Raw genomic sequence first — 21,803 nt, forward strand, 5'->3', positions numbered from 1 at the left:
CTGTGGTGCTCGCTAAACTCTGCCTGAAAACGTGCCGTTTTGTCCTGTGGGTCTGGCATTTGTTAGTATAACTTCTCTTCACCCGGGTTCAGCAGGCAAGAGGATGACCCCTTTAGCAGCCGGTGCTGCGGCAGGTCTGAGGAGGCAGCGTTATGGCAGCCGAACGTCGCAGCAGGGTGACAAAAGCCAGATATTTCCCCCGGCTCCCGGCCAGACGGCCGCCAGCAGCCTGTTATGGAAGAGCGGCGCTGGTGCTCGCGATTTGCCAGCTCCGAGTCCTGGGTCGCGTCCAGAATCACACTCAACTTGAATAAAAAAAGAAGTTTTCTGAGGGGCAGACATTACTGAGCCTCACGCCTGCCTTGCGCTTTAATTTTCTGAACCTTATTAAGGTGGAAACCCCACCCGAGGGCGGTTTTTTCACAGCCGTGTCATTTCTCCACGGATATTCCCCGGTACTTCGGCAAAGGGGCAAAGCCTTGAGCTCACTGACAGGCCTCAGCGGCCTTTATGGGGACACCCTGCCCGGGGCTGGCCTGACCCCGCAGGTTTGGGGTTCCTCAGCCCTTCCCACCCCAAAGCCGTCCCACAGCCGCGGCTCCCGGGGCCGGGGCCCGATCCTGAGGGAAGCCTCGGGCCGCCCGCCGGCTGCGCACGGCCCCGCCCCGTCGCTAGGATACCGCGGGGTGGGCGGGGCCGCGTCGCCATGACAACAGGGGGGCGGAGCCTCATCGCCATGACAACGGGGGGCGGAGCCTCGGCTCCATGACAACGTTGCGCCCCTCCCTCCCCCGCGGGCCTTGAGCCCTCCCGCCACCCGTCGGCGCGTGCCGGCGCCCGCCCAACCCAAGGCGGCGGCGCTGATTGGCCGGGAGGCGGAGGGAGGGGCAGAGAGAGAAGGGGCGGGGCCTCGGCGGCGCAGGCGCAGCACGGGCCGGGGGGGAGGCGGCGGTTTCCGTTGGCGGCGCGCGAGCGGCGGCGGTTGGGCGCGCGCGCAAGATGGTGAGGGGGCGCGCGCCGCCTGAGGGGAGGGGGGCTCTGTGAGGGGACAGCGCGGGGGGGAGGGGGCGCGCAGGTTTTTTGGGAATAACGACAAATGTGGGGTATCTGCGAGGGGATTTGGGGCGGGGGGAAGGAGAGGAGACTCCTTCCAGCCGGTATTGGAGGAAAGGAGCGTGCCGGCCAGCTAAAACTTACGCTTTAAATAGCGCCTTTATTGTGGTCCATAAGCTGTGTTGGAACATCTCCTCAGAAGGTCTTGTACGGGTAGTCCTGCAAGTATTTCTTCGAGCGCTTCTCTAAAAACGCCTTGAAATATAACTGTTCTGTCAGAAAAAGTCTTATTACCGTAAGGAATTTACAAGTAGAATAGTATGAGCAAGCTGGAGGTGGGAAATAGCTTTGCCTCGTCAGGCCGGCTTGCAGCTCGTAGCTGAGGTGATCGCGTGTGTAAAACGTTGCTCAGGAAATGGCAGGGGTTGGCTTGGTGCAGTCGAAAAGCTTGCGTGTGTAATGGAAGATAACCTGCTTGTGAAACGCTCGCTTCCTTCCCCATCCCCAGCGGGGTGACTAATGAAGCGTTATCTGGGTATTTCTTCTGAAAACTTGGGCTCGGCGGCGTACGGGCACACGGAGGAAAGAAAGCACGCCTGCTTTTCGATTGAAGCGTCTTAAATGCGTTGTGTGTGTAAATCTCAAAAGTTCAGTTAATGCTTTTTGGGTAAAAAAAAGCAGTGACCCTTGACAATTATCTGTATTCTGAAATGTCAACAGTAGTTCCTATTTTTTTAAATTCTTACGTTATCTTAGCCAGTTTACTGGCACCATAAAGGGCTTCTTTATGCTTTATTTCCCAAGTGAAGTCCTGAAATAAGATTTCTTTGCTTTTAAGAGCTATATGGCATAAGCAGGAATCCTTGATTTAAAAACAAAAACATCCCACTTCAGGAGTGGCTAAAATTTTTACAACTAACCTTGTGGCTTTGAGGACGGATAAAAGAACAGATAAGTGGGTTTTTGTTCTTAAAACTTGCCTTCATTCATGGTTTTACTGGTTTAAGTATATGTTCTGAAACTTTAGCCAAGTGCTTGCAGTTCCACTTCATAAGAGCTATGGGCAGATACGCATGACATGGGATTTTTTTTTTTCTGTGTTACTAGAAAGATTTCCCTTATCTGTCCCTCTCCTCTGCCATTTCCCTTCTGTAGAGTGAATCTCTGGTGGTTTGTGATGTTGCTGAAGACCTGGTGGAGAAACTGAGAAAATTCCGGTTTCGTAAAGAAACCAACAATGCTGCCATTATAAGTAAGTTTAAAACACAACTGGCCAAAACTGCAAGATTTTGCAGAAAATCTTCTCTTCCTTCCCGTGTAATTTTGTTGCCGTAACAGATAAACAGGATTCAAGAGACTATTACTGCTATGAACTTAAGTACTTTCCATTCTGCCTGTAATTTTAAGAGTAGAAAAACACAGTTTTAAGGAGAGAAGGCTTGGCTTCGTCTGCTCTTTAGAGTTTTTGCAGCTAGCTGTGGCTCAGAGTCCATGTCTGGTTGTAAAATGATAGCAAAAAAATGTTAGGGTATGGTTACTTTCAGTTCACAAATTTTATAGCGTTTAAGTAGGAGAGTTTGACACTTGTCTTTGAAATTTGTAAAAAGCTTATTGCTGTGAACAGCCTTAGACTGTACTGCTTTTGACTTCAGGAATGTTGTGAAGCCTTGGGATAGGAACTGAAGAAACAGAGCAGACGAGGAATGTACCTATGTGTGTGTTAAAGCTTTATGCGTGCGTTGTATAAATCAGTTGAAAGTTGATCTGTGTTTTGTTTCGATTTGTAGTGAAAATCGACAAGGATAAGCAGTTGGTGGTACTGGATGAGGAGCATGAGGTTTGTTAAATGAATTGTAAATAAGAGTATCTTCAGCCTGCAATGTATTGTTGTCTCTAAGGTACTGCCTTAGTTTCAAATTGTTATCAAACTCTTAATCTAATTTGGGTCATGAGCTTATTTAAATGCATGGTCACTCTGCATGTAAAGCACAGCACTATTAATAGCGGAGCTACGCAGAAACAATGGAGTTGACTAATGGCACAGAAGATAAGTTATTTTAGAGCTGTTCTTGTACAACTCTGTATGTAAAAGGCGTCTTTGGCACCTGCTGGCTTTTTGAAGAGTGCTCTGCAGCATTTCTTTGTGGACCTGTATATGTGGCTCCGAACTGGTCTGCCATCAATTAGAAGCTAGGGTTGCTAATCCTCTGCAGATCCTAAATTTGATAGGTGGCATAATAAGGTCAGCCCAGTGGGTAGTGTTTCTTAATGGTACGTAGGGCAAAATTAAATCCTTCCAAGGGATTTGAGCATTAACTGCAGCTCTTATTCACTAGAATGTAGAAGTTAATGCAGTGTTCGAATAAAGTGGGGACTCTCTGCTTGTACAAGGAGCAATTTTTCAAAAGCACCTTTTATGTAGCGGACTTTAACGGATATTTTTTTGGGTGTGCTTGCTTACTTCTGTTTAATGCTAGAGTTAGAAAACCACAGTAGCTGCCAGCATATCCAACCAGAGCCAAAATTTTTTCTAAACTCATTATGCCTAAAATAGGAATGATTATTCATGCTAACATTAATTCTGTGCTTAGTCATAGGGATTTCTTAGCAGGCAAGCTTTCCTAAACTGCTCTAGTAACTCGTACGAGAGATCGTTATCAGTTAAACCATAGATGTGTATCTAACTTACAGGTGTTTCACTATCCCACTCTTCTGCTTTAGCCTTCGGTTACACCCTCAAGTGCAAGTTAATTTGTTCAAACATTGCTTTTGTTTAATGTTACCAGGGTATTTCTCCTGATGAGCTAAAGGATGAACTGCCTGAGAGACAACCTCGATATCCTTCTTGTGCTGCTGGCGTTTGGCTTACTCCTGGAAGCTGTCCAAGACGTTCAAAGTTGGACTTCACCTTTTTAGGCCAATGCTTGCCTGTAGTGAGCCTTCAGTAATATTTTATCTGTGAGGTATCCTAGGGATCAATTCTCACCATGCACTGGCTGGTTGTCCCACTTAAAAGCTTACTCAAGCAATGACCGATACAGTTAAGCCTTTCCCAAGACTTTATTTCCTTTTAAACCATGCTCTGTAACATTTGGGGAAGTGAAGCCATACTGCTGTTAATGTCAAGAAGTGAGTAAATTGTGCCGGTTTTGTATGTTGCTACTTACAGACAACTGCCGGTTACCGCGCTTGGGAGTCCTGTAGGGATTCTTCCCTAAATCATATGCCTCTAGTAAAAGAGGTGTGTGTGTTCGGGGGGAAGGGAGTAGAGCGAGGGGGGAAGTAAATTATTCTTTATAACTAGGTGAAATAAGAGGGGTCCTTAAGTTACAAGCAAAGAAAATATCCCCTGCCAGTATCCTCAGAAGGTGGCTGGCCATGTTCCAGGTGCTGTTCTGAATCTTTCCTTTCATGACCATAGTGCAGTAGGAGGCTGTAAAGCAGGAATCCTAGCTAAAACTTGAGGTCAAATTCCCCAAAACACCTGAAACAATGAAGTGCTTGGTCTGCAAAGAAATCCAGGAACTTAGAGGTGGGTGTGGGAAGTCTTTTTACAAAGCTAGGGGAGGAAAGCTTGCAATGAAAGGGTGATTTTGGCTTTCTGATGTGAAGCAGTAGTACAAAGACGACCCTCTCTCCCCAGCTGCAGTTAGAAGTTGGTAAAAACAGGCGGGGCCAATTCTGGAAGTCAAATATGGAAGTGAAAATAAAAGGCAGTGAGACTACTTAGTGAATTTGAGGCGTCTGGAGCGCGTGACTTATTTGTGCCTGCATCAGGCTCTGATCATTGAGGATTATATCCTAACAAAATAATTGTTTTCCTAGTTTCTTTAACCTCAGAAAAAACATTTATTGTGTATAGTTACAAGTATCAGCATGAAGATGGAAGAGTTTCCTACCCGCTGTGCTTTATCTTCTCCAGTCCAGTTGGTGAGTGAACGCTGTGAATGGTAGCTACTATGTGCTATAAATTTGGGGGTGTTCTTTGCGATAGAAGTGCTTAATGCTCAAGTAATGCTTCAGATGTGTGACTTTATTTATGCCACTGCTGGAATCAAGGTGCCATAAGGCTATGGTGCTGGCTGGAGACCTTTTTTGGGGGAGAGGAGCCTCTAATATACGAGCTCTGTCCTCATCTTCAGCTCATGACAAGTGTCAACACTTCCATCTGCCCAGACTTCCCTAGTTGCTAGGGTTTTTCATCGCCTTAGGGGTTCATATTTAAGGCACTTAGGGAGGAGGGTAGAAGAGATCCTTTCTCTTCCGTTTCTGAAGGCTGAACAGAAACGTTACTTTCCTGCGTAGCTCTCCAAGCGGTGCATCTTTCTAAATGTGACCGCTGTGATCTCAGTGGCATGTTCAGCAACGTTTTCCTGTAAGTGAAAGGAGCCTGGAGTGCTCTGCATCTGTTCGTGTAGATCTAGCCTAATGTGTTTCCTGTTGGCTTCCCCTCAAATCTTGGGGATGTGTCAAAATATGACCAGACTGAGCTCAGGAAATCAGTGAGGAGAGAGCTAGAAGATGCCGCCTCTGTTTCTGAAGGCTTCTGGACACCTCTGTCCATCGTGGGATGTTAGCAACTAGGTGGGAGACAATTCCTCTCCTTCAGGGGAACCTGTGTCTACCTGTGAGAGGACTGGGATGATGTAAAAGGGTTAGGGTGGGGGTGAAGAGGGTTTCTTAGGGGCCCTGTACGTGATGGGCAGCAACTCAGCAGTGCTGTGGAGGTGCAAAGGACTGTCACAGCTGCGGATGAGGAGGAGAGCAGAGGATTCTTTAGCTCAGGTCTGGACAGGTAAAAATGATGGGCTGAACGGACAGTGGTTGAGGAGAAAGACTGTAACCAGAAGTCATCCCAGGTTTGTGCAGAGCAGTGGCTTCCTCTTGCTTGCTTTACAGCAATCCTCAGCGTAAACTGACTTGCACAGGGAACTCTGTGGTTTGAACAGAAGCCAAAGAACCTGTGACTTGCTTTGCACTTACAGAGCTGAATCGCTTCTGTGGCTTCCCGCTGTGTTCTGAATCGTAATAGGGCAGCTTGCTGCCCTCAGTGGGTTATCCTCGTTATCCTCCAGGAGATAACCTGCGTTGTTTTACCCTTCATCACTCAGAGCTAGAGTAACCAGGTAGCTAATAGCAACTAGTGACTATATTCTTCTGTGGTTACTGGAGCATCTTTGGATGTATTCTCTGAGTGTTACTTCTCTTCAGAAGGACAGATGTTTTGTGAGTTAGAGCAGCAGTAAGAAACTTCCTGGGAGGCTTTGCAATAGCAAAGCGGGCAGGCAAACCTGTAGTACTTCAAAAAGATAATTTAGGCAATGTTCCTTATGGGATGTCAAATTTATAAGTCCACTTATATCTAGAAACTTCTAAACGAGAAGCTTCTAAAGAAAAGAAAATCTTTTCTTGAGGTTTTCTGTTTCTATTTTTTTTTTCTGCACAGTAAGCTAGGTGTTAGAACGATACTGCCGTCAGAAACAAAGAACCATTAGCTAGGAGTCGTGAGCAGCCAGTTAGCTTCCGTTGTGACTGAAATTTGGGGGAAACAGACAACATTGAAACTGCCTGGGTTTGTTCTTAGTGTGATTTTTAGCTCAAAGGCATATGCGGTAAAGATCCATAGGAGTATAACTAGCAGAGCCTTGGGAATCTTCCAGAAATAGCAGGATGGCAAAGAATTATATGTAATGTAATCAGCACGGTACTGCAGCGATGGGAATTACTGCTTTGTTGGCTGTTTTATTCTGAATGGTGATTCTATTTGCTGCAATATTTGATGTTTCTAAGCAGAAATACAGATGCGTGTTGAGACCACCAATTGAACCTGTGTAACTGCTGTCAGGAAATGCTTTTCAAGTGCCAAATATGAAAGTATGAGCAAGGATAATACTGTACATAAAGAATTAGGTCACTTTCCTGAATGAAAAAGTGGCCTAATTCAGCTTTCAATTTGGATTTTTTTGAAATCTTTTGAGGTATTAGTTGAAATAACCAAACACAACTTCTTTTTTCTTTTTTTTTTCCCCACACAACTACAGGATGTAAGCCTGAACAGCAGATGATGTATGCTGGAAGCAAGAATAAGCTTGTACAGACAGCTGAACTCACTAAGGTACGCTTGACTAGTTGAAGTAACTGTCCCTCCTCTAAATGCATATTGCAGAAGCTGTTTTCTGTCTTGCTTGAACTCAAAACAAGAAGGATGTTATGAGACTTTGTAATTACAGTGAATAGAGTCTGTTTTAGGAAGACTGAAGACAGCAGCATATTTGGGGACTTCTGGATTTCTAGGGGGCAGGAGGGACGATGTTCCAAAAAGTAACCGTGTAACTGAAATGTCATTTAGTAAGATAGATATCTTCACTTTGGGGAATTAGTATGTTAATGAGCAGTATACACCGAAGCCTTAGAATTCTGTGGACTAGTTTTGCTGCATGGTCTGTGGGTTTGCATGTTTACAGACCATAGCCTTCAGAATACGTAACATGTGCCAACTGCTGAACAATTCCAAATCTTCCTGTGTTTGCCTCCTCCATTATTGGCACCTGGTTTTCTCAAAATGTTAGTTCTGACCAATAAAACTAAATAGATTAAATGGTCACTTCAGGCTTTTCATACAGCGTGAAATGATTTCACAATTCCCCATCAGCACCATTCCCTTTCAGTCTTCCTTATCTTGACTTAGTACTTCCACATCCCATTAGAAATGTGCATTAGGGCAAAAGCAGAACTGTGAACTTCTACCTTTTGTACCTCGTAAGAAATACCTCTCTTTTTTAAGTTAGATTAAGTTGACATGATAAATGGGAGGGAAGCAGAAGCTGAGGCAGAAGTAGCATACCTACAGCCCCAAGGAAACCTTTTTAAGGTCTGTTGAAACTGCATCTTACAGACCTGAGAACTCCAGCATCTGAAAGAAAGGGAGAAGAATTTCTTGAGGAGACAGGCAGTTGGTTTTGGTGAGTGAGGAGGAAGACTCGATGGGAAGGCAAAAACCTGGGGACTAGCTGTGTTGGAGTGACTACTGCTTGTCAAGTGGGAGAAATTTATTTGGTCTGAAATACTTTTGAATGAAAGCCTAGGGGTGGGTATAGAAGTCCGTGATTATCTTCCTTCTGAAGCTGGCCATAGCCTGTCTCCAGTTCAGGTTGTTTACTTGCTCTTTAAATGTGCTTTATTCCTGTCCATCACTGAGCCTTGCTTCACTCTAGCTAATGCCGTGACTTCTTTCTGGTGTTATTTCTGCATGTGAGCTAAGTCCTTTTATTTTTCACTGTGGCTTGCATATTAGCTTGGCTTCTATTAAGCTGTTCCATGTCCGTAACATGGAATTTTGTTCCCCTCACACCCTGCCCTGCCCTAAATCTTTTACTTAAAAAGTCAGTATTGGTTGGTAGCATTACTGCCAGAATACGAGGAGCAGTGTCCAGAGCCCAGTCCATCAGAGCTGAAAAATGATACAAATCCTGAATTGTTTCATGAAGAGGATTAAAATGGTAAAATGACTGTGGACAGGACTAACTATGAGCTCATATCCAAGCAGCAGGTTCACTGAGAAGCTTGTTTTGCGAGTCCTACAGAAAGCCATCTGGTCAGCTGGCTTTAACGTGCTTTTTACAGCTATGTACTCTATACACTTAGCAGGATAAATAAACCTATTTCAGCACTAAATCGATTATTTTCAGTGTTGTCAGAACAGGAACAGTAGACTAGAGGAAAGTATTTTACTGGTTTCATTGTGTAGGAGAACATTCTTGAAGGCCTGTGGATTTTACTTGCTGGACTCTTCTGAAAAGATTACCTGCTTATGGGCATCTGAAAGACTCCAATACAGAATTTACCTACCCTCTCATCAAGGCTATTAAAAATCAGAACTAAAGTCACTTGTCCATATGGAGAATAAAGAATTTATTGGCTTCTTTGGTCTTGTTTTTTGTTTCAAGGCCATGTTAAAAGTTTAAGATAAGCACAAAGCTTTAGGTTGGCGTTTTTTGTGAGTCTTCTATTCTGAGGTTTCCCAACCTTGTTTCTTATATTGAAAACATGTTGCTGGATGCTATGGATTTACTGTAATGCAAAGAAAAAATAACTGTCCTGTACTGAGCATGCTGTCTAAACTTTAGGCTTAATTCAGCCTGGAGGTTAAATTCATTTTTGTTGTTCAAATAGACAGTCCTCTTGCTTAGATATTTAAAGAAGACTATGTATGAGGTGGTGCGATTTCAGAGAAACTTTAAAATGCAGTAAATGTGCTGTTCTCAGATATATTTTTAAACAACGAGAATGATGTCTAGAAACAGGAACTGCAGAATTTTTAACTTGTCAAGTTACTAATATTCCTGGCTGCTTAGTCTTGTGTATTTTCAACTGATGTTATGTTAGTCTAATAATCCATTCATGCAAGAAAACAAGTGGAAACTGTTTAACTTGGTTACCGGTTTATTACAGCTCAGACAACTTGTGTGGAAAGCTATTGATTTCTTTGTATGCTTATCCCTTTGAAGTACCAGCACCTCAAATATTTACGCAACACAATTTTGTTTAGGTATTTGAAATAAGAAATACAGAAGACCTAACTGAAGAATGGCTGCGTGAGAAACTTGGCTTCTTCCATTAAGAAAACCTCTGTAATAAGTATTTATGTACCATCCTGATAATACTGGAACCAGACATGAATACTTACATCTAAAAATGCACTGTATTTACATCTGTTTCCTGCAGTACATCTCTTGTGCAAAGTTTGTGCAAAGAATAGCAGGTCTGTCTCCTTGAAGTAACAAATCTTTGCAGGTGTTTCCTTATATGTACCTGTTAAAAGGGAATACTTCTCTGCAGGGAATCCTTTTGCACTCTTGTGACTAATATTTCTATAACTAAAATCGTTCAGTTCGGGATTTATAGCTATATACAAACATAACTTGGAAGCTGACGCTAACTTTTCTGAGCTACAGATGCATCCTTATGAGGTATACTAGCCATTTATATGCAAAAATTGTGTACTGTCACTTACTTGTCAGAAATTTTGACCTAATGTCTTCTCAGTTTTGAAAACTATTCCCTGGAAGCAGTTAGTATTAAAAAGGCAAAATCCTTGTACAGCAAACCCATCCATTTATCCCTTCATTGAGTCCATATGAAATTTCTCAAGTTCTCGGAACTAATTTTTGTCATTCCAGTAATTCCTCAGCTGACTGAGTCAATCTTAACTAAATTTCAGGGCAAAGCTTTGTCCACTTCTCATGCTAATACAGTCTTGCAGGAACTAGAAGATAACTAAGGGCTGAATTACAACTCTGGTTGCTTTCATACCAGATGTCTTGCGCATATAACTTACTACACTGTTAAGAAGTTTACCTCTGCTCATTTCCTCTTATATGAACACCTGTTAATACTGCGTGCCTTTAATTTGTTAGCTTTAAAATGACTTGAGAATTTTACACTGCCACTTATTACAAATTTGGTAAAATCTTTGTTAAAGAATCCAAGTAACATTTCTTCCTAGTGCCTAGTGTTGCAGTTGACATCTATAAAACAAAAGCTAACCTCATTCTCCTTGAAATTCCAGTCATCTGCTCCATTTGTAGGAGTCCAGGAGGTTAAAGCTTTTCATGATACTGAATGATTTATATCTCTTTTTGTTACAGAAGTTGGCCACATAGAGCTTTTTGAGTATTTTAATGACAGTCTCTAACTTTCTTAACTGCTTGTTGGTCAAAAGTACATTCCAAGTGAAGCTTTTGCATAAGTGGTGATTTGATTTTTCATTTTCTTACGGTTCATCTCTTTGAAACAGTTAAAGATTCTAATGTGAATATAGTATTTAACTTTTATAAATGACGAGTCTTTTTACAGATCTGTTTTATAACGAGTAGAATAGTTGTCTGATAGGGGACATCATGTTCAGCCGATGCAGTGGCAAAAGGAGTGCTCGTGACAGTATCTCACTATCTTGCTCATGAGTGTTTGTTGTGCTGCTGAACAAGAATCTGCGTAAGAGCAGCTTCCTGTTGATAACACACCTTAAAATACAGCTGCCCTAACAAATTTCTTTGGTGAGAAGGAATGCAGTGTTAAATTTGGAGGCCAGTATTTCATGCTGTGAAACCTTTGCTGAAAGGAGGTTTATTTTTTGTTTGTAAACATATGTTGTGTTAGTGGTTTTAACACTAATTCCTGTAAGATCACAAGGAATTTATTTGCAGGGGTCATCAGTGTTGGTATCTCTCTTCTTAGTTTGATGTTACTGCTCATCTGTTTGTATACAAATCTGACTTGAGAGGAGCTATTCAAAGTACATGCTAGGATGATTCAATTAAATCGATCTTTCAGTGCTGGAAGGAAATGCTTGTAATTAAAATCAAATTTCTCTTAACATATTGAACTGGAAAAAACATTTCATTTCCCTGGACAAAAAATGTTGATTATGAAACTGTTGCTCGGTCATTCTGTACTAGCGATCAATAAAAAATTACTTTTTTGATGAACATTGTATAAATAAGACTGGCTTAAAAGGGATGTTAGTCACGGTATTGGTCTTGAAACAGCAAAAATGTTGTTCCCTTAGCATTGTGCTAAAGGTAAGGCATGTCAAAGTACAGGGTGGGTGAGGGGAAGCTGCCACTTGTAATGTTCAGCTTGATTTTCAGTGGGAAAACTGGATGAATAATCTCTGCCATTGTACTTTGTACACTGGTGGGCTGCCAGCATCCAACTGCTGCTTGCACAGGTCTCAACAAAAGTGACTGTGAAGGGGGCCTCTCTCTGGAGGAGGGGGAAGGAGCTGCTGCAGTCAGATGAGTGAGCGTGGCTCTGCATCTCTGGATCGCTCCACCTTCTGCCAAGCAAACTCTGCTACTAAAGATTATGTCCACGTGCTGGAAGTTTTCACTCGGAGTTCTTCTTTGCCATTCACTTTGTGTGTGCTTGTTGCCTCCGCTTAAGGACTTTCTGCCGTGGGTGCTGCCCCTCAAGTCTCGTAGAAAGCCAACAAATCCTGTTGAGAGTGCTAAAGTCCACATTCTTGTGGAAGACGATGTTGACGCTGCTCAGCCCACCAGTATTAGTCTTCTAACAGTCTTGCTTGGTAGCTGTGCCTCCTTCCCTTCTCTGAGCTGTGGAAGTGAGGAAGCAGCTGCAGGTACTTGAAGAATGAGTGTGCAGAGGATGTTTGCTATTCTAGGCTTGTTTGTGGCTTCCTTGTTTCTAAAGTAGTGCTTTGGCACAACTTTCTGCTGCTTTCTGTCCTAGGCCCTTGAGATATAGATAGTGCTAATACTTGGTTAAACAAAGACATTGATTATATCCAAATCCGTCCGGCACAAATATTTGTTTCCATATTTTTCCCACCTTATCCGTAGAACTGTATTTTCCTTACTGCTGCCCACCTAAGATCAGCAGGAGGCAGATGTGTCCGTGTTCGGAAGGCCAGTATGTTCTGACTGTGCTTTACTATTGAGTTGCCTGTCTGTGAAGACACTTGTCTTGAATTTTCAGATCGCTAAAGAGGGTTCAAACAACAAATTACGATGCCATTTATGGGAGCCTTTGTAGCTAAAGGTCTGAGAGTCAGCATTTTCCATGGTGAACTCCTATTTTTCAGGAGTTAGTAAGCTGGCCACAAAATCCTTGGCCCAGAGTTAAATGTAAAAGTTTCTCATAAAGAGAGACTTCTGCCACAATAAACTTGTTTTGCATTAAATATCGAATAGCTGGCTGGGATACAGCTCTTGCAATCCTGTTAATTGATGGTAAGCTGAACTGAAGCATGAGTTTGCATGGTAACCCAATAAAATGAACTTGTACTATTCAAATATTTTTTAACCAAGTTTAAATGCTGATATTTGACGGTTTAAGTGTGTTTCTAGAATCATGAATGCTGTTCTGATTTATTAGAAGAGGCAATGCGGGTGTTGACACCATTCCACTTCTCCAAAGGAGCATCTTATGCAAGTGTACCAAGATTCCATTTTTTATACCTTTAACTGTAAAATGGTCCAGAAACAATGTTAAACCGAAACCAGGAGTCTGAGTCAAACGTGCAAAAGCAAGGGATGCTGCCTGTTCCTGGCTTCAGTGTGCTCAAGAGAAATTTTAAGTAACGCTTCTTGATACATCCATCTAGTAACTGTGAAATGGAGATGTAATGGGACATGAGAAGTGAAACTCTTGCTTTTGCTACGTGATCCAGACTTGATGTGACGTGTCAGGGTTGGCACCAGTGCTGCGGGTGGTAAAAGGTGCGGGAGGTTCATGGCCAGTCTTGGGAACTCGACAATTCCATGAAAATATCAGTAACCAGTACAACCTCCATATGCTGTTTAGTCTCTGCTAGTTCACATTGCATGTTTACTTTAAACCAAATCTTTTTTTTTTTGCTAAGCATGGTGCTTGTATTGGTTTAAATAAAATGTTTAATTAAGAGGTTCTGTTTCACTGTTTTAATTGCAAAGTAGCACATCAAGCATAGGTGTGTGTGAGGAGGGGTCATTGCTATTAGGCATGGCCTTCCTCCTCAGCTTCCTGGAGTCTGCTTTGAACTTGTAGTGTGGTCTTTGGTCTTAAATATGCTTCCTCTGTGGCTGTTCTGCATGTAAGGATTCCTCCTTCCATCTGTGGTGAAGGGTGGCAGGAAGGGGGAGGACAGGGCAGCACCTGGGAGTACTCTGGATAACTGCCCTCTTCTCTGCTTTGCACTTTTGTGCCTCAAAACTTGGTGCAAATCACTTGTGAGCAGCAACATGGCATGGGACCTCAACAGGACTGAGACACCACTTCAGAGCTCCGTATTGCACCTCTCCCACAAGATCAAGGCTGCTGGCATAACCTGCAGCTGTGGAATAGGGCACGGTGTGGGTGCCAACCGCCCAGTGTTACAGTGTTTGTCAAGGAGACCCCATAGCCTGAAGGAGACAAAGGAACTCAGTTCTCTGCCTCCTTTCACTTGTTGGCTCATCTCTTTCCTGCCTGAGAGACCACTAGGTTAAGCTGATCAAAGTATTCCCTTTCTTCATTCTTGTTTTTTTTTTCTTTTTCTTGATTTTTGGAGATTTTTTCCTACCTTGTTGAAAAAGCTGCTAAAGATAATCCAAGGAATTCAGCTTCAAGAGCTGGCATTGCTCCTGCCAGTGCTGAAGAACAGAATTAATGGACCACAGGTTAAATGTGTTAGAAGTAAACCCCTTCTCCCTCAGGTGTGGGCAGCCCTGCGTGAATCTAGCAGCTGTGAAGGACGATGCACACCTGCTTCGGTGCATCTGCCTCTTGAAGGGCTTCTTGGTCACCCAAGTGTGTTGCAGCAGAATCTGTTGCCAAAAAGTTCGAAGAAAGTGGCTAAGCTGCTGCGGGAGAAGAATGGCTCTCAAGAATAACAGTTGATTAAAGGGAAGAAAGAGAAAAGGATAGGAATAAAAAGGTCTCACAGTAGAGAGAGATCACCCGGGCAGTTCCATGATGTTCTCTGTTGTCCATTGAGTATGGTTAACTAATAAATGAGGTGATAGCTTGCTGAGCCTAGATGATCAAAATAGTTGGGGAAAAAAAAGCTGACTGAAATGAATTACAGGAAGGTCTTGGGATATGAGCTGAAGGGCAGCTGCTTTCATTCAGGAAAGGTCATTGACTTGTAATAGTTGTATGAAAGTGTCAGTTGGGTGCTTGTTAAAGTAAAAGCTAGAGAAGAGAATAGGGAACAAACGGAAAACTCCTGTGCAATGGTACGAATTTGCAATGTATGTCTAGCTTGAATATCATACACAGCTTGTGCTTTCTCTTCCAGGTGTGTGAATAGATGGCTGACCCAGGCCTAGGGCGAGTTTGCTAAGGAGATCTTGGCGTGGCCTTTGGGGATAAGGCAGGCAGGAAGAGAAATGCAGTCGGTTCTGGAGGAGCTGGGGTAATTGCTGCTCGTTATGTCAGCCTCCTGGCACTGAAAAGGGCCCTGGTCAAAGGGTCCTGTGAGTGTGTGTGTGCCTACTGCTCCACGTTCCCTGTGGGCTGCAGGACAACCTGGCTTCCCAAAACTCGCCGTCTCCTGACAGACGAAGGTCCTGCCACGCTGCGTTTGGGTGTACGTGAAAGTAGGGGTTCTGGTTTTCAAAATAAACAGTCGATCTTGGGGAATTGGCAACCTCACTATCTGGGCCGTTGTGTAAGATACACAGCTTGATTTGTGCTGTATGCAAGGCTTTGGGAGCCTCATTTCCAGCTATGTTTTAATGAACACATCAGTTTCGAAGCACAAGGAACCCTAGGCCTTAGCTTGTGATTTCTCCAGTGAATACACACATTTGTATGTCAGGACATTGAATGTTACCTACCTCCATTTTTGTATTAACACTCCATTTTCGTTTTGTGGAAAACAGTGAAGGAAAACGCTGAAATACGAAGCAGCGAATGTTCCCTGGTCACGGTTAGGCCGCTGCTGGCATGTAAAACTGTATTTACAGCTGTGTAAACTTGGCCACTGTCCCCCCCTCAGGCTTCCTTCCCTATCTGCTTTTCCTTTTGGTGATACTGAGGCTCTGTGATCCTCTGGGGTTAGGGCTGTCTGCTGTATGTATATGCAGCATCTTCTGCAGCCGTGGCTTGGTCTGACTAGGTTCCGTGTCGTTTTTCTAATGGACCCACAAAGCGAAGGAGATGATTTTAATACATTTGCATAGATGTAGTAAATCAGCGTGGTTGGTTTCGTGACGCCACAGGGGGATTGTTTCCTCTGGGTTATTTTGTAATGTTTCATTCTTTCAGGGACAGCAAACATCCTCTCAGTTAACCTCCTTCACCTTTGGTGGTAAGTGAGGCATCTCATGCAGAACGTGATTGAGCTCAGCCGAAATGCCTCTGACAGCTCTAGCAGTTCCTCAGCAGGAGACAGAGAGGAGAGGAGAGCAATTATCAGCCAGAAAGACACTGAATGCAGAACAGATGTGAGTACTGGGAGAACAGCAGGACTGTCTTTCATGGCAAATTTACTGCTGCAGTGGGGAAGTCCCATCAAGGCTTTTTGAAAGGCGCGCTGTTAGCCGTTCCTGCTGTTCCATGCCATGGAAGGCTGCTGGTAGCATGAATGCAGCTTCTCTTCCTTTTCCTGTACTACTCGGCTCTACAATTAATATAACGCAGCCTTGAAATCCCCACGCCATACAGCATCTGTTGTTGTCGCCTCTTTTCTACAGAAAATGGGAAGACAGGAAGAAAATGGGGCAGAAAATACTCAGTTGAAAGGGAAAGGGGCGCCAGCGATCCTACACATTGACTAAAGCCCGGGAGGGCAGAACTAGAGCAGAAAGTTAGGGGTCAGTGCCCTTGTTGAGCTGAATAAGGAACAGGAGAGGTTTAGCATTTCTTCAAAAAAAGGTCTAATTTTAAATATCTGCCGTTGGAAAATGCTGCTGGATAATTGGAAGAAGAATGTGCCCGCCTTACTCGAAGTGCAACCTGCCTAGCCATCTGCTCTGACAGCAGCAAATCCCGGATTGATTTGTGAATGTGATTAATTCAGCTAGGAGGACTGGATCAAGGGATCAGCTAGAGACAATATTTATACCCTACCTCCAGCTGTGAAAGTGCAGTTGTTTGCTTCAGAAGTACAAAACAAATTGTTACAGCTGTGTTAGCAAAAGAATGAAAAAATAGATGTGCTCGCTCAGCAGCCCTTTTTCCTTAGATGTCCCCTTTCCAAGGACTGTAAGGACTGTAAGCCTCCTTTTCCTGGCTGTGAGGTGAAGCAGAGCACTGTCCTTTTACAGAGCTTCTGCATCTTTATTCCCTGTGCCGGTGCCGCTGTTGGTCTCCTTGCTGCAGTTTAGTCACAAGATTGTGAAGTTCCTGGCTCCGTGACCTTGTCCATGTGGACTGGAGAGGCAGACGTGGAGCGTGAGTCAGCCACCCCTCCCTGCTCCTTGTGCCTGAGGTTGCTGATGGGAGCGCTGCTGCGGTTCCTCAGCAGGAGAGCAGCGCAGGGCAGCGCCGAAAGCTTCTGAACAAGCAGGGGGCGTGGATTTCTAGCGCTGGTAGGGTCTTGAGCTGATTTGGTAATGCAAATACAGCTGGGGAGATCAAAAGCAAGACTTTGAAAAGACTTTAGATGTAGACGAAGGCTTTTGGAAATCCTACTTAGTGTGATTTAAGTGTGTAAATACACCCCGGGCCTGAAGGTGCTGTGCTCAAGGCCACGTGGGATGCCTGTGGGAGGACAGGGAGACCAAAGTCTCCTGTGTCCCAAGCTGACTCTTTGTTCTCCCTCCCAAATTTTCAAGCGTGCTGCACATCTGGGACTGCAGGAGCTGCCTGGGGGAAGTGTGAGGTTTTGATAACCAGGCTGCGTCTTCTGGCTGCTTCATGAATCTCGCTGCTTTTGGGCAGAGGCAGTGATGACGTTACATCTGGAGGAGTGAATGCCTCATTTGCCCCAGTGAGCAGCCGCCTGACTCCACCTTGGTGCAATCTTACCACCAGCGGTGACTGTGCTCTACTAAAACAATTAGCAGTGGAGTAATTTACAAAGGGGGATTTTGTTTGTTCTCATTACGTGCCAGGTGTAATGCCATCTTAAAATTCCAAGCCTATGGTTTCAGCTTCTCCATATTCAGGCTGAACTAGCTGCACTGGTTTATATTTGGACCCAAATTTAAAGCTATGGACTGAGGATGGGATTTTCAAAGTCATCACTGCTATAGCTAGGCTAATGCAGAATGTTTTGGAAATTTCCTCTCAACTTGTTAACGAGCAGTCAAATCCCGAAACATGTTAGAAAATAGTTCTTGGGAAAAAAGCAGTTATTGGTCCCTTTGCCCAGCCATGCTCTGATATTATGCCATGGGCTCTGAGTTGCACAGATAGCCGTTGACAGGAGCTCTCTAAAGCAAGAGTAAAACAAACCACCTTGTTGAAAGGACATTTAGTATTTGGCCTATTAAAGGAAAAGTGTTGCCATCTGACAGTAAATGTTGGAGGGATTGAGGCCAGAAGTGAGTTCCGTAATGAGACGTGGTGAGATGCCTGGCAGCGCCTCTGTTTTGAAATTGAGCTTTATATGTAATTCTTTTTTCTCTTGAGGCGTACTTCCATATACAAAGGATTTTATAACATTAATTAATTTATGTGGTCACATACGTAATGGTAGAGTTTAGTGAGCGATTCTAAAGAGTTAATTATCACAACAGGAAAGGAAGTTTGCCCAGAAAGGGAAGTTGGTGCACTCACAAGTCCAGGGACCTTTTCATCCTACTGATCAAGCAGTGAACCAGCATCCTACATCCTGATGTCTGTTGGCACATAAATGAGGTAAGTGAGAGCAGAAATCGTACACTTTTGCTTCTTCTCACGTGCACGTAAAAAGTGTGCAGAAACATGACCTCTGCCAGACTACATTACTACTATCTACTTGGAGAGTCTCTTCTAAATTGTAGAGAAATAGTTATATTTTTCTCTCCTACATACCTGGTAAGTGAAGTTTAAATCTATTGAAGTCAGCACCATTTCTGTTACTGAGTTCAGTAGTATTAGATTCTTCTTCTGTAACTGTGAAGTGACTATTTTTCCAGAAATATTATTTGCGGTGTTGAAGAACACGGCTAACGCGTGAGTTACTACCATGATAATTCAGAGAAATTGCTCTGTAACTTTCCATCACAACTCTCTGTAGTTGTGACCTGCCAGAGTCTTCTTTCTTCAGTTAAATCTTCCTTGTGAACAGACTGTGGCACACGGAATAGTGACTGATTATGTGACTGTTTTCTGGTAGCAGCAAACGCTTTAGAGGGATTTAAGATGAAGTGAACAGACACTGACATTTTCCCTTGGGATTCCAATCAGGATTAAGCTCAATGAGTCCAGACTAACAGGAAAGTGCATTAAAAGCTATCGGCCACCTCCAGATCTCCACTGTCTTGTATTGTTTTTTGGGCTGTTTTATGATTCGTGCAAGGAGGAAGACTTGAGAAAGTTCAATCAGAGAAAATTCTGAGCAGGTAGTTGTGTGATTTGAGATCCCAAATAAATGTATGAAACGAGAAGTTGTTAGGTCCTTTTCTACAGAATTTGCATTTCATTTTTTTTTATTACCCTAAAAGGACGCTCTAATTCAAGAGCTCCTCCAATGAACAAAAATCTTTGTGGTGCAGAATTACTGCCTTCCATTTATCCTGACAATGTAATTGCAGATGAATGGTACGCAAGCATTAGAGGTAATAAAACATTGCATTCCTTGAGGCAGAACCAGCGTTAATAGCAAATACAAATACGTGGCTGACACACCCTTTTATTTCTGGTACTACACGTCCCCATGAAAGCATTCTGTTGTACATGAACCCAGAACATAATCAGCAACATAGCAACGCTGCTGCTTATTCAGGTGCAGAACGGATAGTTTGTTTACCTCTCCTCCCCTTGTGCTTCAGCTGCTATGGATCGTATATCCCAACCCCAAATCATCAGCATCCGTTGTGTCTGGAGTGCCGTGAAGGAAACCTCGCTGCTGCAGCGAGGCGCAGCTCTGTGTTCAAACAGCCGTGAGGCTGCTGGCAGCTCTGTGGTGGTGGGCCCGGGTGATCCCTGACACACGGTGGCTTGGCAGCATCCTGTGGGGTTCCTCTGGGCGTGTGTGTGCCCTGAAGCGCACGTTCCTGTGTGATGGGTGAGCCAGCTGGCTTCTAGCGGGACTTGTGGTGAGCCAGATCTCCCTCATGGGCCATATTAAGAGACCTGGTGCCAAAGCATCTCTGGTTCTGCAGGACGTGGTCCCAGGGAGGCTCCAGGTATAACACTTGGAGCAGGTACCAGTGAAGGCCACGATATCCGGGCACCTTTTCAAGTAAATGGACGGATGAACCTGCAGCTGGAGACCAACACTCAACAGGTATAGCTGCATCTCCTCGCGTGCCCTCTGTTTCCTTAGACCCCTCTGCCTTTCTGGTGCAAGTGACACCCCGGGCAGCCTGGGAAAGGCCTGAAACCAGGAGTTCACACACCGAGCGTGGTCGGGTCTCCCAGCAGAGCCCAGCCCTGGGGCAGCTGGTGGCCCCTCAGCCCTTTCTGTGGTCACTGGGTGGCCGGGAAGGCTGCGGGGTGCAGTGGGGACAGAGCCTGGGGCTGCCCAGGCTGCTGTGCCCTGCACTCCTGGTTCTTTCCTTTCCTGTGCATCCACCTTTTTCTGGGGGTTACATCAAAGTTTGGTGGGTCCTATCGGTACTACTCCCTGCACGGGAGTGGTTTGAGGATGAGGCTGCTTTATGGAGATCAACCTCACGTCTGCAGCAGCTGACTTCCCGAAGACAGCTCCTTTGCTGCAGTGTCCCCTCTTACTGTGCTGGAGGAAACGAAGCTCCTGCTGATTGCTTGTTTTGAGACTCAGTTAATTGTGTGTAAAGCTTTTTGGCAAATGTCACCAGGAAATATTATTTGCTATTTGGCTGCTGTTGGTTTTATGGGATTCATGACTTGCACAACGTGTCTGGAAGAAATGGTTGCAGGAATGCCTCCCAGGCTTGCTTTATTGCAAGGTATTCCTGCTTAAAACTGAAAGGACTTTTATATGAACCCTTGGAAGAAAATTATGTGGTGTTCTCCCCAAACTGTTTGTTTTCTCATCTCCTTGCTGTTTCCTTTCAGAATGCATTGATTGGATAGTAAGAGCTGGTTTTCCTCCTTTCCTGGGCATGAATGGAGCCTGTTCCCAAGTATTTCATCCCAAGGCACGACTGGCATCCTCCTTGTCTGCAGCCGTACCTCTGCTTGCCGGGTCCCATCGGGGACAGCACCGCGTTTGTTGGCCCCTGGTGCTGCCTCATCCCTTTGCACCTGAAAAGCCTTGCCTCTACCTTTTGGTCAAATTCCATTTTCAAACTGAATGTTACTGCCGTTTCCTTGATCTTTGGTTTCAGTGTAGATATCAAGGACAGGCCAGGAAAAAGAATAAAATAAAAATAAATAAATAATAAATAAATAAAAAGAAGAAAAAAGAAAGAAAAGAAAATAAAAAGAAAGAAAAGAAGAAAATAAAAAAAAAAGGAAAGAGAAAATAAGAAAAAGAAAAAAATGAAAAAAGAAAAGAAAGGAAAAGAAAGGAAAGAAAAGAAAAGACAAGGAAGGAAAAGAAAGGAAAGGAAAAGAAAAGAAAAGACAAGGAAGGAAAAGACAAGGAAGGAAAAGAAAGGAAAGGAAAAGAAAAGAAAAGACAAGGAAGGAAAAGACAAGGAAGGAAAAGAAAGGAAAGGAAAAATAGGAAAGGAAAAAGAATAAAATAAAAATAAATAAATAATAAATAAATAAAAAGAAGAAAAAAGAAAGGAAAATAAAAAGAAGGAAAAGAAGAAAGTAAAAAGAAAGAAAATAGAAAAGTATAAAAAAGAAGAAAACGAAACAGAAGAAAGAAAAAAGGAAAGATAGGAAAAAGGAAAGGAAAAGAAAATGAATAAAATATAAATAAATAAAAAGAAGAAAAATGAAAGAAAATAAAATGAAAAGAAAGAAGAAAATAAAAAGAAAAAAAATAGAAAAGGAAGAAAAAACGAAGAAAAGAAAGAAAAGAAGAAAAAAGAAGAGAGAAAAGAAAAGAAAAAAGAAAAGAAAATAAAAGAGAAAGGAAAAGAAAAGGAAAAGGAAAGGAAAAAAGGAAAGGAAAAGGAAAAGGGCCGGGCGCTGAGCGCCCCCAGCCCAGCGCAGCCCGCGCCGCGGGAGTCCCGCCGGGAGTCGCCGCCGCCCTGCCGAGGCCCCGCCCCGGCCCCCGCCGCCCCGGCCGGTGCCGGCGG

The 21,803-nt window shown here is 43.8% G+C and overlaps 1 protein-coding gene across 8 annotated transcripts; it reads left to right on the forward strand.

Annotated features, from left to right (window-relative positions):
- Positions 1–849: 849 nt before the first annotated feature.
- GMFB (glia maturation factor beta) lies at positions 850–21,162 on the forward strand. Of its 8 annotated transcripts, XR_010832062.1 has the most exons (11): positions 1,660–1,683; positions 2,209–2,305; positions 2,841–2,890; positions 3,840–3,889; positions 4,901–4,983; positions 7,095–7,168; positions 14,831–14,947; positions 15,802–15,980; positions 18,219–18,339; positions 19,455–19,912; positions 20,665–21,162. XR_010832062.1 is itself a non-coding variant. In XM_048066094.2 (7 exons), the coding sequence occupies exons 1-7, from the start codon at positions 1,000–1,002 to the stop codon at positions 18,315–18,317; spliced, it is 456 nt and encodes a 151-aa protein (XP_047922051.2). In that variant the 5' UTR covers positions 850–999; the 3' UTR covers positions 18,318–18,339. The 8 variants fall into 8 exon arrangements, 5 of the variants coding, with proteins under 5 accessions (XP_047922051.2, XP_013049309.1, XP_066854719.1 ...); XR_010832060.1 differs by lacking the exons at positions 14,831–14,947; positions 15,802–15,980 and having other exon boundaries at positions 1,471–1,683; positions 20,665–20,982; XR_001212093.3 differs by lacking the exons at positions 14,831–14,947; positions 15,802–15,980 and having other exon boundaries at positions 1,471–1,683; positions 19,788–19,912; positions 20,665–20,968.
- The last annotated feature ends 641 nt before the right edge of the window (positions 21,163–21,803 follow it).

Source organism: Anser cygnoides, chromosome 5, assembly GCF_040182565.1.
Source record: "Anser cygnoides isolate HZ-2024a breed goose chromosome 5, Taihu_goose_T2T_genome, whole genome shotgun sequence".
NCBI classification, from domain to species: Eukaryota; Metazoa; Chordata; class Aves; order Anseriformes; family Anatidae; genus Anser; species Anser cygnoides.

Coding starts and splice junctions, on each gene's coding strand:
- GMFB (XM_048066094.2), top strand. Junction 2,306..2,840: donor CAACAATGCTGCCATTATAA/GTAAGTTTAAAA, acceptor TTCGATTTGTAG/TGAAAATCGACAAGGATAAG. Junction 7,169..18,218: donor AGACAGCTGAACTCACTAAG/GTACGCTTGACT, acceptor TTATCACAACAG/GAAAGGAAGTTTGCCCAGAA.